The following is a 16,463-nucleotide window of genomic DNA, read 5'->3' as shown; positions in this document are numbered from 1 at the left end:
GCCTCCGATCTGCGTCCATAGAGAGGACAATGCTCGCCTCGACATCGCTGCCAGTGGGCTATGGGGTGGCCGGTTCGAATGCACGATGTTTGATATACGGGTTTTCAACCCCTATGCTGCTTCGAATCGTGCTGCCTCAACCCCCGCTGTGTATGCCCGCCATGAGCGCGAGAAGAGGAGGAGATATGAGGAGAGGACTCGGGAAGTCGAGAGGGCCTCCTTCGTGCCTGTCGTCATGTCGGCTAGTGGTGGTGCTGGGAAAGCCGCCACAGTTTTGTACAAGCGTTTGGCTGCTCTTATCTCTGAAAAGAGAAACGACCAGTATTCTGCCACCATGGCGTGGATTCGCACTCGGCTGTGCTTTGCGCTGGTCACGGAGGTCGAGCATCATGTGTTTGCGTGGTGCCAGATCGCCCAAGTCACGCTACCTCCAGCGAGATCCGATTGCGGTTGTCGTTGCGGAGGCACGCCTGCGGAGGCACGCCTGCGGAGGCACGCCTGCGGAGGCACGCCTGCGGAGGCACGCCTGCGGAGGCACGCCTGCGGAGGCACGCCTGCGGAGGCACGCCTGCGGAGGCACGCCTGCGGAGGCACGCCTGCGGAGGCACGCCTGCGGAGGCACGCCTGCGGAGGCACGCCTGCGGAGGCACGCCTGCGGAGGCACGCCTGCGGAGGCACGCCTGCGGAGGCACGCCTGCGGAGGCACGCCTGCGGAGGCACGCCTGCGGAGGCACGCCTGCGGAGGCACGCCTGCGGAGGCACGCCTGCGGAGGCACGCCTGCGGAGGCACGCCTGCGGAGGCACGCCTGCGGAGGCACGCCTGCGGAGGCACGCCTGCGGAGGCACGCCTGCGGAGGCACGCCTGCGGAGGCACGCCTGCGGAGGCACGCCTGCGGAGGCACGCCTGCGGAGGCACGCCTGCGGAGGCACGCCTGCGGAGGCACGCCTGCGGAGGCACGCCTGCGGCCTGAGGCATCTGACTAGCTTTAAAAACACACACACACATTTACAAAGTTGCTTGGACTGAATTTCACTTGTTTTATTAGTGTATTATCGTTACTGCGCAGTACTGTGCATGCTAGCTACATAATTAATAATGAGATTGAGTAATCATAATAACTATTTTTGGTTTCGCCCGTACAAGAGGCTTTTCCTAGCGTGAAACTACTAGTAGCGACTTCAGTCCAAAATTCTTAAATCGGAATTAGGGCCAACAAATTACACGACTGGAAAGAGAAACCTCTGCAGAGCACATACAGAAAATGTCATGGGTATATCTTGTCCCAAACCGGAGATATCAGGCCCCAAAGTTGGTATGCAATCGTTGGAGCCCATGTATGCAATTGTATGCAGAGCGATGGCACAAAAGTGGGCTTCTCGGACCTCATGAATATCATGCATACACAGTGAATGTATGCGCGATATGCGGGTTTTGGGTGTTCTTGGAGGGTGACGGAGAAACCGTCGTACACATAGATGTTGGACGGGACGTGCTCTGCTTCGATGCCGATGGATTGAAATAATCACCTCCTCACTGCTCAAGCCCCTCCAGAATCTTGACGTGAAGAACATAATCATTACTAGCGGATTTTACAAGCCAAAGGTCTGCTCGCTCCGTCACGCAGAGCCCGTCAAAATAGTGCACTCCATAGCCGACTTCAGCCACTGCGCACAAATTCTTCAAACTGCTAAAAACGGCTACTGAGAAGAACCTTACCATGAACCCATCTAAACTAATTCGAGGGCTCTGAACACGATGGTGACTCGGTCATTGACGGGCATGGTAGCTGAGATGCCGAAAGTTTGCTTTGAAAACTAAAAATACGGAGCGATATATCCAAAAATCGATGACTCTTGACATGCGACACATCGTTGGAAAGCTATTCATGTGTGCTTGACCATCATGTAAATTTTTTATTTTTTATTTTTTATTTTTACAAAACCAGTATACTAGTAATCAATCAGTAAAATGCAAAGAAACCGCTAGAAGTAGAAGCAGTATGCGTAGTAGTCTACGGCCAAGATACCAGAAACCGTATCAAACTCAGCACGGGGTTCGAGGTACTAAACCGATTACCAAACTAAGTCAAGGATTGACCATTACATGCTGCATTCTGCCACTGCTAACGTGATCGAAGGGCAGCCGTTGATTCTTGACGCTTTGTGCCGATGACCTCTCAGGGCTGTGACTGCGGCATTGACCAGTGCAAAAGACAGTTGAGTGCGGATGTATGCCATGACGATAGAGAAAGGCTCGGACCTCTTATCGGCCAACATGGATGCAATCCGAGCGTAGAGATTGCCAGCTGCCTTGCCATGACCACCTGTAGTGCTGAGCACGACCGGGATGAATGATCCATGCTCTACCTCAACGACTCTTCTCTCATAACTTCTTCTCTTTTCCTTTTCGTACTTGCGGTACACTGCCGGGATTGATGACTTCTGGTTTGAGGGGACAAATGGGTTGAAAACCCGGACATCAAGGAATGTCCTCTCAAACCGTCCACCATACAATCCACTGACTGCGATATCAAGGCGCGCGTTGTCGTCGGTGATGGTAGATCTCAAGGGGAAGTGTTCCCCCGAGAGAGGCTGGAGATGGGGTTCGACGGCTACATCATGGGCAACTTCCCGGAGAAGGTGGGCCGTGATGTCCCGAATCTCGTTGTGGCGGAGAGAGGGGTAGCCGCCCAGCGAGCAGGACAGGGCATGGGTGGTCGTGAACGACTTTCCACATGCACACGTTGTCGGGAGATGATCCGGCGTCCATCCATATCGGAGGCATAAGGAGTCTCGAAACGCCCCCTTGTGCAACTTGAAGCCGAAAACTGCAAGTGGCTTGGATGTTAGCCAGCTTGAGGCACCCTTCTCTGACGCGAGGTTCACGGCATACTGGATGTCTGGGTCCAGTTGCTGAAGCAGTGCAGCCATCTGCTCATTGGCCAGTTGCGTTGACTCCTTTCGGACTTCTGACTTCAAGAGCTGCATAGCCACTCGAACTCCGCCGTTGTTGGACTCCTGTCTGAGGATCTTGTCGACAAGAGGTTGGGTGATGATGCTGGACTGACGGAATTGGTCCTCAAGATGAGTGGGGTTGATGAGACCCAATCCACCAAGTCTGCAGGGCAATGACAGTACGGCCCTGGTTTGGTCACCAGGCGGACACCGGCCGGTAAGCGCGGGGATGAGCTGAAGACGTACGGCGTCCTCAATGGGCTCGAACAGCGGACCTGTCGCCGGGATGGTGCGAGCGACAAATGACCATTCGTGCTTTGTTAAAACACCATTGCAGAAAGCCGTGTATGCCGCTTGTGGGTGGCTGAGGGCGTACTGGGAGAGCACACTGAGCTCGTGACTCCATTTCTGAACCTTGGTTGACACGACCATCATGTAAAAATCGAAGGCGCCAGATACGTGAATAACGCGTAGGCGTAGAACGTCGAGAGAAAAATTGTTCCGTGCACGCCATGGCGCCATGCTTGTACCATACCTTCGTACAATCGTAGATCTACGACGAAGGATTTCTGCCTTTTGGTCACGTGATTGAAGTCGCTAGTAGTTACTTGCATTCACATCTTTTTGCTTTGTGCTTTCAATAAAAACACATTTCAGTACAGTAGTACTACTAGTACAAGTACTGCTTCCTGCAAAGTATTTTGTAGGTGCGTGACTACTACGTCATGTACTACAATTGGTACATGACCTAATACTATAGCAAGAGTACATGGTTTTCATGTACTACTCTTGACTATAGTAATAGCCGTCTAGCTGGCATGGTACAATAACCTTTTTTTATTTTTTTGTTTTTGTTTTTTTTAATGGCTTTCTCTTCTTCCTCGAATGGTTTACAATCAGTTTATCTGTATCACAATTATTATTATTTGTGGGTTCAGCAATAAAGGATGTGACTAGTACTAGTAGTACTGAGTCCAGCTGTAAGGGGTATTACTAATTTTACTACTCCTTGGCCTGTAGACGTGCAGTGCACCGACCGCACACTTCGTTTGTCGCGCGGTGCTACTTACTGTTTTTTTCACTGCTCACTGCTGTGAGGACAAAGAAAATGTTTTCCTTCCATTGTACAACCCTGCATCGTTGAAATGGCTGACGATCGTGAAGTAGTTCATAATGCCGTCGGCAAAGATGTGAGCAGTCTTCGCTGCTGCGTGGCGTGCCACAGCGTAGCAGACTCTCTCAAGATGAAGGTAATGAATTGCTTGCACGCCATGTGCGTCCCGTGTCTCGGACAACATTTGACCAAAGACGGAACGGTGTCGTGCTTCAAATGCCTGACTGTGGCAGCATCAGGTATGCCAGGAGTAAGACTGGAGGAATCCCTAGCCGACTGGCCAGTTCAAAAGGTAGAGACGAGAGGCAAGGAAGGTAGCGAGCTGCAATCAGATCATTCAGAGAAACAGCACGTATGCCAAAGCCTAGAATGCGAGGGAGAATCTTCCCCAGCTACCTCGCTATGTGTCGACTGTGGATTATACATGTGCGAGGGACATGAGAAACTACATTTGATGAAGAAAAGCTGCCGTGATCACCAACTCCAGTCAATGCACACAATGAGAACGGCAGCCGACCAGGACGACACAGTCGTTGATTCAGAATTTCTCCATTGTAGCCTGCACCCACGTTTTCCTGTGAAATCCTACTGCAAGCAATGTGAACAGTTGATATGTCAGAGGTGCTGGGAGCAGTTTCATGCTAGCTGTTCACTGAGTGTTGAAGATATTTCCACAGCAGCTGAGAGAAAACGATCTCAGTGGAAGACTCTCTTAAGTGATTGTAGCGACTCGTGGAGGGAGCACCTCAGTGGCATGAATGTCAACATTGCAGCACACACTGCAGACATCAATGAGAAGGTGGAGGCATTGTCAGAGGAGATTGTAGCTGATTTCAAAACGCACATGAAAAACCTGCAGCGCAGACAAGAAGATCTTCTGAATGAGCTGGACGCTCGGCGCTGGAAAGCATTGAAAGACCTGGAGAAGCAATCCGGCATTGTGGAAAAGAAAACATTTCAACTGGATTGCTGTGAGCATTTCGTGCACAACCTTGGCGACAGTTATCTCTTGACTGCAGAGAAGATCCTGCAGACACAGATCAAGGATATTGTCAATAGCAACGAGGAAGCTGATACCAGTGATGATCATCTAGTGGATGTTGATTTCACTGTATCCTACCGTGCATTTGCAACGGATGATGATGAGGAGAAGATGCGTACATCACAGCTGGGACGTCTTGTCGACTCTGCGTCCTGCACAGAGCCAGTGAAGAAGAACGCTGTACACGTGCAGCCAGTGTTCGATCGATTTAGCTGCGAACCTGCACAGTTCTCTCTATCCAGTGATGGCCATGAAGCATCGCATAGTGGTGAAGAGAATTGGCTTACAATCTCCACACTAGGTAGTTATTGCCATGGCGTGGTGGAGTGCTCAGTCCAGGTTAGTCACGAAGACGATGAGTTCTTTCTTGGTGTGGTGGAAGAAAGTTGTGAACCGCTTGAGGAATGTACACCAGAGAGGCCATTCTTGGGTTGGTGTAACTACATCGACAATGAAGATTACAGTGTAGGCAACAACGCAAAGCTTGGTCAGCCATGGCAAGATGGTGACATCATAGCACTGCGGTTGGATTGTGATCAGCACACACTGACAGGAACACACCAGAGATCTGGCCAGAGTGAGACCATCGCTGTACCCAGAGAGAAACTGTGCTTTGGTGCGGAGGTGTGCAGCATGGCACGGATCAGCTTTGTGCGTTGACACAAGTCTGTGGAATTAGACATTACTCTTTCCGTATGGTCATAATCAGATACATGTGTTGTACATGTGGCTGCACGTGCTGTCTCTTTGTCGTATCTGCTGCTGTATTTGTGTCTCTGTGCTGCTGACCCGTACATGCTGCTGCGCTGCTTTGTTGCTGATACGTGCGCCTTTTTGTGCTGACGAGGGCACCAATTTCTGATATGTTTTCCTTTTGCCATGTCAGTCGTTCATTGACAGTTGTCAGTTGTTCGTGGTCAGAGTCAGTCGTTCGTTGTCAGAGTCAGTCGTTCGTTGACAGTCGTTCGTTGTCAGTCGTCAGTCGTTCGTTGACAGTTGTGAGTCGTTCGCTGTCAGTGTTAGTTCTTCATTATGAGTTCTTCCGTCGCCGCTTGAAGTAAAGCCTAAGAAAAGCTCTCTCTCTAGCTCTAGAGAAAAACCACTTGACTAGTCCGTTTGATGTGTGGCGTGGCGAGGGTAACGTAGAAGAGGCAGTTTGTTCTCCCTTCCGAGACGACACATGTACTGACTGTGTGTGTGTGTCTATAGTTACACACTTCATGGCCTGTCTTGTGCCAGTGCATATTTATCTCTATTCCAGTCGGCCAAGCAGGTCTGAATAACATACAGTTATGTATATCAATACACTCATGATGATGCGGCTGGGTTACAGTACATTGCTACTGCTAGTGTAGAATCACATGAACATGTACTGTAGGTAAATAACTACTGTTACAGTACTGCTAGTGTACATGTAGGTTACAGGCAATATCATTGTGATAGTCCAGTGCGATCTGTCCACCTTAACGGGCCTACATTGTACATTCATTTCACTCTCAATATGGTAGCCAGCTGATGGAGTATATGTTTCAATATAGCCATGCGGTATGTTACATAATTGTATGTACGTTAAACGGATATGTAATAGAGAGTGTATTGGGCCTCCGTAGCCCCCCCCCCCCCCCCCCCAAACCCATGCACACACTACATTGTCACATAGCACAACTCAACCATTCGCTACCCTGTTATTGGGCACTCCTGCTCGTTTGGTCTCTGAAGGAGACCATTGAAGTGTCCGTGATGCTCCGCTTTAAGGAGAAGCGCTGAAACATACCGGGAACTGCATCAAATCTTGACTCGTCCTTTCCACTGGGCAGTCGCCTTGCCATCAAATCCGATGCATCGGATTTCACTGCCCAGTGGAAAGGACGAGTCAAGAGCTGTGACATTGGAGGTGACGAAACAGACGAGAAATTCCAACAATCAGCAATCGGCTACTGTAAATCAACAAAGTTTGGCCGGTGAGAAATTTTGGCCGATCTCGAAATGAAACTTTTGGCCGCCATTTAACTTTGGCTGATTGGGGTTTTCAAAAAGATCGATTGGTATTTGTTGCTCTCACGGGCAGCCATGGCTCAATAACGCATCATTTGCCTCTATGACAAATTTTGGCCTGCGATTTACTTTGGCTGGTTGGTACCCAGCAGCGAAATCAGCGAAATTAAATCGCCAGCGAAAATTAGTTGATTTACAGTATCAAGAGTCATCTGTCGGTTAGTGATAGTTGTCGTGAGTTGTACAGAGATGATGTTTTCTCAGTTTTGGCCCGTGGCAGATCTGTATTACATTTGTCTGTTTTGGAAGCGTTATATATTCGCAAGTTGTCCCCTGAACTATGTGTTCAGAAGGAAAATGTTTTGTCACTTCAGTTGTTTGGCGCTAGTCCTCGTGAAAGTGTCAAGAATGCTTCTTCTCATTGCTGTTCATTATGTTTTAGTCGTTTCTTCACCTTCACCCTGTTGTTGACTTGTTTAGCTGAATTTTGTTATTTTTCCACACGTAAAGCGTGAGGTTCTCAATCTTTGCTTTTGCTGTAGTAGGGATACCAGCGAACGCACTGCGCAGCGTGTTTGCGCATGTCTTACGTCATGCAAAAATCTATGAGGCGCACGGCCGACAAGAAAAAATGGCGCAGCAACCGTTACGTCATTTTTTGTGTCGGGCGATTCCAAACTCTGAAAGACTTTTTAAAGTACGATGTTTTTCGATTTTGAGTTGACAGCATTACAAAATTAATACAAGGCGACGTAGACCATCTATGATCTAGGAGTGAACGACTGAGCTCGTGCATGATGAGGAGTCACTAATCAGTACAGCCACAGCTACATCCTACATGTAGTGTTGCTGTAGCTAGCCAGTGAACCTACAAAAGCCTGTAGCTCTATAAGTTGCTGTATTTGACATTTTTCCACTATTCCCTGTATTTACCCACGATGAGAAGGGAACGAAAACGTTCGGTTAATGAATTGGCTTACTTGACTGTGAGGATTGCGTCGGCGCTGACACCTTTCTTTCGAAATTGGATACGCCTCCAATTTTTTCCTTGCATTATGTCTCCTTCTTCGAAGGCAATATTAAAGCCAGACCCACCGGGAAATATTTTCATGGGTGGGAGAGCAAAAGAAGTAGTATTATTATTCTTATTATTAACGGCAATCAGCAATACAAGCTGGATCGACATTTGTGTACACTGTATTCATGTATTGTAAAACTGTGGAGACAATGTGCAATAAAACGATGAAAATGTGAAGAAATTGTGTAGAGAAAAAAAAGGGGATTCAAACAAGTTTTCGTACAACACTCATCAGGAATCTTCGTTGTACTAAAGGACACTGAAAACAAATTTGATATATTATAGAAAATCTAAGTTAGAGAAATAACACCAAGAACAACAGCAGTGAAATTTACAAGTGTGAATTTTAACAATAAAAAACTCTAACTTAGATTTTCTATAATACATGTAGTTCAATTTTGTTTTCAGTGTCCTTTAGTACAACGAAGATTCCTGATGAGTGTTGTACGAAAACTTGTTTGAATCCCCTTTTTTCTCTCTACACAATCTCTTCACATTTTCATCGTTTTATTGCACAGTGTCTCCACAGTTTTATAATGCATGAATACAGTGCACACAAATGTCGATCCAGCTTGTATTACTGATTGCGGTTATCAAATTGTCTCCTCGCCGTTTATTCTTCTTCTTCTTATTATTTACTACGAAATAGAGGTTGCGACTTCGGCGATGATTTTGTTTAGGAATGGGTTTGCTCCCACACTGGAGCTCGCGCTATTCCGCCGACGACTTGACACTTGACTGACTCACGACTGCCATCCAGAGAACACGAGAAGTCCATCGAACTATTATTATTATTACTCACGAATTCCATTGATAATTGTGACAAGAAAACGTTCTGGAATATTCATTGCATTATTAAGAATATTGTCTCCCCGTCGCCTTATTACTCAAGTATTATTCCCATGGTTGTGATATGAGTGCGCATTTAGTTATATTCATTGCATTATTATTATTGAGAAAATGATGAACAAAAAATCGTACTTCGAACTAGTTTTCGCACAACACTCCTCAGGAAGCTACGTTGTACTAATGAAAAACAATCCAGAAAGATACTAATAAAGAGAAATGGAGTGAGAAGAAACAACACCTATGAAAATGATAATCCTAGCACTAAGGTAATAACAGGAAAAACTGCGAAAGCACTTAACGAACTTGTAAAGACTACTAGTATACTGTGACACCATGGCCAACCAGGGCCAAACAGACAGAACAAGCTGCTACTAGAACAATTTCAAACGAATAATGCTGTCCTTCTGGACACACAGATTAGGCTTATGAATACGTTGACAAACAGCTTCTAACACACTCAACTGCAACTTATAACCATGACGAGCACGGCACAAAACAGAAAAAGAAGAATCAGAATACACCTTGCAGCAATCAGGACGAGATACAAGATGCTTATACACTGATGACTTCCTACTAGAAAACACACGCTCGCACTCACTCTTACTCACACAATCATTCTCGCTCTCACACTCACCAGACTCACTGGCCGAATCCTCCTCAACGACGTCCTGCCTTGGAGCAATCAGGTCCCTATTTCAGTACGGAAGTACAGAGCCAACGGAATGCACAACAGGAGCGTGAGACAAGGGATGGGAGGAGACGGGACCTGATTGCTCCAAGGCAGGACGTCGTTGAGCAGGATTCGGCCAGTGAGTCCGGTGACTGTGAGAGCGAGAATGATTGTGTGAGTAAGAGTGAGTGCGAGCGTGTGTTTTCTAGTAGGAAGTCATCAGTGTATAAGCATCTTGTATCTCGTCCTGATTGCTGCAAGGTGTATTCTGATTCTTCTTTTTCTGTTTTGTGCCGTGCTCGTCATGGTTATAAGGTGCAGTTGAGTGTGTTAGATCGAAGCTGTTTGTCAACGTATTCATAAGCCTAATCTGTGTGTCCAGAAGGACAGCATTATTCGTTTGAAATTGTTCTAGTAGCAGCTTGTTCTGTCTGTTTGGCCCTGGTTGGCCATGGTGTCACAGTATACTAGTAGTCTTTACAAGTTCGTTAAGTGCTTTCGCAGTTTTTCCTGTTATTACCTTAGTGCTAGGATTATCATTTTCATAGGTGTTGTTTCTTCTCACTCCATTTCTCTTTATTAGTATCTTTCTGGATTGTTTTTCATTAGTACAACGTAGCTTCCTGAGGAGTGTTGTGCGAAAACTAGTTCGAAGTACGATTTTTTGTTCATCATTTTCTCCATATCACATTATTATTATTATTATTATGAAATCCTTCCTTCCGCTGGAAAAAAATCCTTCCTCGTGGCCTAGCACGAGGAGAACATGGATGCAGTGAATGGGATTTTTGGTCTTTGACCACTTGCTGGTGAGCTGAGCTACTCACCTCCCACCGCTTTAGGAGCTGCATCTGCGCCTTGATCCTTGAAGGGTGGTGGCGTTCCTACGAATGCGGAAAACTCGGTTTCCAGCCGAGTCACGCGAACCGTGAATTTATTTTATTTTTATGAAATGACTCAAAGGCAATGTATGTTGCCTGATGAATACGTGAATACGGAATTGCAACACAGCTTCCGATCTCTCTCTTGTGTAACATACATTTATATCAATACACTATGATGCTGCTAGGTTACAGTAGTACTACTCGATACAAAGTTTTTATTACAAGCAGCAAAATGTGAGAACACTGAATTGCTACTGCTAAAGTCTGTTTCAAAAAGATTTACAATCAGGTTTGGGTCTTAAAAAGTATGAAGATAAGGGAAATTTGGACAGCAAAGTACATAGAATGGCTTGTTAGGACACGGCAAATTGTTCTGTGAAGGTTTCGGAACAATTGGATCAGCCGTTAAGGAGTTAGAATTTCGGCCAGGTTTCCGGCCTTTTCCCATGGTTTACAATTTGCCCAGGAAGCCAGTATCGATTTTTATCAAAACCCACGATTTATCCTTTCCTTTTTGGCCTTGTGCCGTTGTGGTTATGAATGCTGTCTGCTGACCATGAAGTTGTGAGTTCAAATCCCAACCTATCCTCAAGTCAAACTTTTTTTCTTCATTGTTTTGGTGATCAAGCTGGTACAAGACAAAGAAGATGGCTGCACCAAACGACTTGTTGTTGGAGCTCGCGCTTCCTGCCGAACTGACTGACACTTGACTGGCTCACGCCATGTGAACACACCCACAACACTGCAATGGTGTGAGTGAATATGGAAGTCATAGCGCTGTAGCTTTTTTAAATTTTTCTAGTATTTCAAGATTGCCAATTTATTTGAATTTAGCAGTCAACGCCGTCTTCTATCAGCGTTCACAAGCGTCTGCTTTTCTCAAAATGTCGTCGAAGTCACACGGATAGCTTTATGGTCATGGTGACGTCACTATGATGTCATATACAATATTTTGCACAATTATGATGTAAAAATTGCAGACCAAGGAAAAATGGGCAAAATCAAGGAAAAACGTCATCAGTGTCAAGGAAACTGTTTGCCAGGGGTTGGTAAGTGTGAACCTGATAGGCGTTCGCCGGCGTTGGGTAATCCTGAAACGAGAGAGCTTGGAAGTTCAGGGCTCTACGCTATGCTTTTTTAGTAAATTTATCATTTCTCCTTTTTTTCTTCAAGACTTAACCTGGGATTCGAACCCGCACTATCGCCCTGCATGCATCCCCCGATACACTTCGCATACATACTACTCCGCACCACTCCATAACAACTTTCACATGCGCGGAAGCTTTTGCACGTCGCGGTACATCCCTAGTGCGCAGAACAGACTGCATGCATACACACATGTACAGTAGGTATCGGTTATAGCGTGGGTGTTTGAAAAACGACTTTCTATTCTTATTTCCGATGTTTCTTACACACGATAAATCAAGTGTGGCATATCATATCCATGTGCGCATGGGCAGGAAGATCATCGTACATGCAACGCAGTACTTTTGTGCATGTGGCTGGTCATAGTCCCATAGGCTTACCATGTGGCTATGCAACATGAGTTACATGACCACAACAGTTGAATCTGCAGCACTACGACGCAACGAGAGTCAGATCAGAACGGAAATGGACAGATGTAATTACTACAGGCGATACCCTTTGTACTAATCAGGCATGTTTCGCGACACAAAGTCCATTCTTAGGACCGATATATTCTACTATGAGATAAAATTGCTTGTAAGAATAAATGTGCACTTGAAATCCATGTTATGATTATGAAAACATGAGCGTTCATTCTTGTTGGCAGTATATTCTTTTACACGACCACGCTATAACCGATACGCACTGTACATAGAAGAGCGTACGTGTGTGTGTGTGTGTGTGTGTGTGTGTGTGTGAATTTTTCAGCCGCTACAAGTACAACTTCTCGTTGGCAGTGCTGTGTCACTCAACGCTGGCGTTCAATGGGCATTCAACCCGAGCTCAACAACGGCAGCTACTGGTCTGTCAGCTGATGAGGTCATGTGTGCCGTTGGCTGGAAACAAGAGTCTGTGTTATGGCTTTTTTCTCCGAGATCCCATGCCTGCTGTGTGTGCGTGCGTGTGTGTGTGTGTGGGGGGGGGGGGGGGGGGCATGTGTGAAAGTATATACCTTATTCATGTACAATGTCAATAGTCAATTAGTCAGGTATGTCTACATGTAAAGAAACATAATTACCTTGGCCGAGGCGCGGAACCAAAGATGACGTCATACTGATTAATTTGTCATGCATATTGTGGGCCGTACATGCCTCCCCGTATCAAGAGGAATCCTGTCGTACCAGGATAGATTCCACTGCACCAGGGCAGGGGTGTCCGGTAAACTTTGGACAGGTTTTACTGTACATTGTACATGTATGCAGTGTCTGCTCCAGAGCCGGGTGAGCCGCGTAATCCACCCGGTTGGGCGGCGCTTGGACCCGGTTGAAAATAATAGTACCGGGTCACCTGTGACCCGGTTGGTACGTACATGTACTTTACACTTTCGAACTTTGAAAGGACTGACTGCATGGCTTGTATGTGCCAGATACTTCTTCTCTTTCGTAATTTTCTAATTCCTGTCCTCTCTTTTCTAAATGCGGCTTATCCATTCGCCTCTATATCATTGGGCCTAGTTCCCGTTTATTGTCCGAATTAAAATATACCAACCAACCAGTTAAAGCATGTGAAATTTAGTTAAAGCATGTGACTCGGCTGGTGAGACAGCGCCAGCCTCGGGTACCTGTGTACCCGGCTCCGACCCGGTTGAAATGGTTGCGCCAGGTACACGTGTACCCGGCTGTCCTACAATCCTAGAGCAGACACTGGTATGGGTGATTCAGATCATCAGAGGTCAGCTACCAGAACAAACTTTCAAGCAAACCGAGATGTTTCAACTTCAGCGGTTATATTCAGAATTCGGCTGCTCCTGGCCTGGCCCCAGTCGCCACAACTCTAAAGCTCTCCCAAGTCTACTACATGTACATGTACACTGTAGTTTTAGTTTGAGAGACGCACATGCAAGTCACTGTCAGACAGTTCTCCTTTCTTCCCAATACATGTACATGCAGCGACTGCTACACACTATAATGTAGTAGTTATTTTTCACCTCAGGCTCAAATGCGTCCGAATTTCCCGAATAGAGAGTACAGTACTGAAGACTACACAGCAACGACCCCAGTAGCGTTGAAAAAGAGCTGAGCCCTCTCTCCAAACGTCAAAGCCACTGGCTCACATTCTAGTCGACTTGCATAACTTATTCCAGTCACAGAATAACACTGGGTTAGGGAGTGGCGAGCACAGTAACAGACATCAAGCACAATGCAGTTACCAGGCTCACAGCTCCCGGATACGGCCATGAATAAAAGGAAGTTGGAACTTCCCTCATCAAGCTCATCTTCTTATTCAGTGGTAGCAAGAGACGGGTTTGAGTAACGTTACAATGACATGACTTATTATATTCCATGCCACTGAGATGCTTTACTTACAGGTTTCCCTGACTTGAACATCCTCAGCATGAAGAACAGCAAGCACCTCTCCCTCCAGTAACTGTCTCATTTGTCCCAATACTATTCGGTTCCCTCCACGACCATTGTCAAACAAAACATAAACAGATTCTTGCATCCATCGAACAATCCCTGATCCGACATGTAAAAAATTGTACTGACTTTTTTTCCTTTCTTTGATTTTGAAAGACACAAGCAGAAAAAGAAGAAAAAAAAGAAGGAGAGGGCGCACTCGGAGTTGAACCAAGGACCTATCGATCTGCAGTCGATTGCTCTACCACTGAGCTATACACCCTGCACAAGTTCTCACAAAGGTAAAAGAATTCATAAGGATGCTGGAGTGTCCTTCCACAGTGCTATGTACAACTTACAACACAGCTAGCTGTAGAGCAGGGAGTCGTCAAATACCGGTATTTGACGACTCCCTGCTGTAGAGTAATAGTAAATAGTGCTTTTTTTTGTGTTGTACGAGTAGAGTACTACATAACGGCACAGGGCCAGTGGGGTTTATGAACTCGTTTTTGATGAGGACTTATTCAACTTATTAGAGAGGTTAAAAGATGCACGTAATTTCTGTTGTAAAGCGAAAGTTCAGCTCGCGTTGTTTAGCTCGCAAAAAACAACGCGAGTGACCTGCAGCTCGCGTCGAAATTTGGAGTTTTGCGCCAAATTTGACGTGAAATTGCGCGTCACGTCAAAAAAAAACGTGCATCTTAACCTCTCTATTGTCTTTCTCAGCTTTCCATGGCAGTGGAGTGCAAACTTCCATACGCGAAGGACTAAAGGGACCCTCACTTAATTTTTACCGACTTTCGCGGCAAAAAACACATTTCGACACGCGTGTGTGCTGGACGTCTGCGCGTGCACGACAAGACGTGTGAGCTGGCTGACAAGTGAGAGCCAGGGAGTCGTCAAGTACCGGCGTTTGACGACTCCCGGCCTGGTGAGATGCATGCATGTCCAGCTGGCGGGAAAGGGAACCTATTTTGTAGATCGATGGGTTGAATGTGTAATTGTGGATCTACACGAGGTTTGTTTTGATGTTCTGAAACTTGTTGTAATGGCTAGTGATCTTGCAAACTGTTAACTGTTACTGTGACTTTTCCAAGTCCTACTGATATACCTTGTCAAATCAGATGCCCTGTAGTAGTCTTGGTGGAGGCAGACTGGAATGCGTGGAATTCGTAGCTTCTGAAATTGAAATTTATTTTTTCTGGAGTGACACTGACAAGCGATGGCATTGGCGACAGGAGAACTTTGCTTCCTTCCAGGAGAGCTGCATCGCAGTCGGATCCTGTCCATGCACATGCGATCATGCTGTGTTGTAGACAGTGGAGAGCTAATTTTGACCCAAGAAAATAGTTTTGAACATTCATGAAGAGGATATTGTTGCTGTAGCTAGCTGACAGACATAGCCTGTGGCAGTGGTGTATGAAATCAGCTTGCAAGGTCTGTAGCAACTTGATCATGCAGAGAAGGAGCTGAACTGCACACGCACTCGCTACTGCTCTCGCAAGATGATTGGCTTCTCTCCAGTGATCCAGCCCCCTCAACGCATGGATCCACTGCGCTTTGTCGTCGAACACATCAACACGCCTGTTGACGTTCACTGGGAAAGGTATCACTTCACGACGAGGAGCACACAGCACTCGTGGATGCTTGTGCCGGGTGAGTGGCTTCTCTCCAGTGATGCAGGCCACCTGGAGGCATCGGGCCAAGTGCGTTCTTTGCCGCAAGGACCATATCAAAACAGCAACACCAGCAATGCCACCACTTCCCGACTTCAAGACAACTGGACCACATCAGTCATTTGCCATAATTAGTGTCGGCTATGTCATCCCCTTCTATGCATGCCAGGGTCGAGATCGGTCACAACTCAAAGAGATATGTATGTGTGTTTACATGCCTGCTGACTAGGGCTTGTCATTTCGAGGTTATCTCTGGACAACGACGGTTTTCTCCTGGCTCTTAGACCCCGATTCACCATGCGACGTGGTGTGCCACAAGAGATGCAATCGGACAACGGTACCAATTTCCGTGTGGCTGATCAAGAGGTAAAAGCAGCTGTCAAGTTTCTCGACAACTTCAGACTAGCAGCAGAAAGGTCATACCGCGACATTACCTGGTACTTCAAGCCACCAAGTGCACCACACTTTGGTGGTGTGTTCTAGGTAATGGCCAAGGCAATGAAACTAGTGCTGCATGAAGACCTTCAGCTGCTATTGCCACAACACTTTCTCATTGGCCATGCTAGGGCAACTGTTGCTGCTGAAGCCAACACATCTACAATGACTCAAGCTCACCCAAGAAAGCGCTGGGAGTTTGTGCAACGTATTGTAGATCAGGTATGGAAACGTTAGCTGAAAG

General features: G+C 46.6%; 1 protein-coding gene and 1 non-coding gene across 2 annotated transcripts; one reads left to right on the top strand and one right to left on the bottom strand.

The window, feature by feature from the left end:
* The first annotated feature begins 4,100 nt into the window (after positions 1-4,100).
* On the top strand, positions 4,101-5,771 carry LOC135816537 (transcription intermediary factor 1-beta-like). Its single transcript, XM_065329733.1, has one exon. The coding sequence runs from the start codon at positions 4,101-4,103 to the stop codon at positions 5,769-5,771; it is 1,671 nt and encodes a 556-aa protein (XP_065185805.1).
* An 8,548-nt stretch (positions 5,772-14,319) lies between these two features.
* Positions 14,320-14,391, bottom strand: Trnac-gca (transfer RNA cysteine (anticodon GCA)). Its single transcript has one exon. It is a non-coding gene; the product is annotated as a tRNA-Cys (tRNA).
* Positions 14,392-16,463: the final 2,072 nt, after the last annotated feature.

The sequence above is a fragment of the Sycon ciliatum genome, chromosome 5, assembly GCF_964019385.1.
Source record: "Sycon ciliatum chromosome 5, ocSycCili1.1, whole genome shotgun sequence".
Taxonomy (NCBI): Eukaryota; Metazoa; Porifera; class Calcarea; order Leucosolenida; family Sycettidae; genus Sycon; species Sycon ciliatum.
The sequence above is the reverse complement of the archived record's forward strand: the minus strand, read 5'-3'. Positions and strand labels throughout refer to the sequence as shown.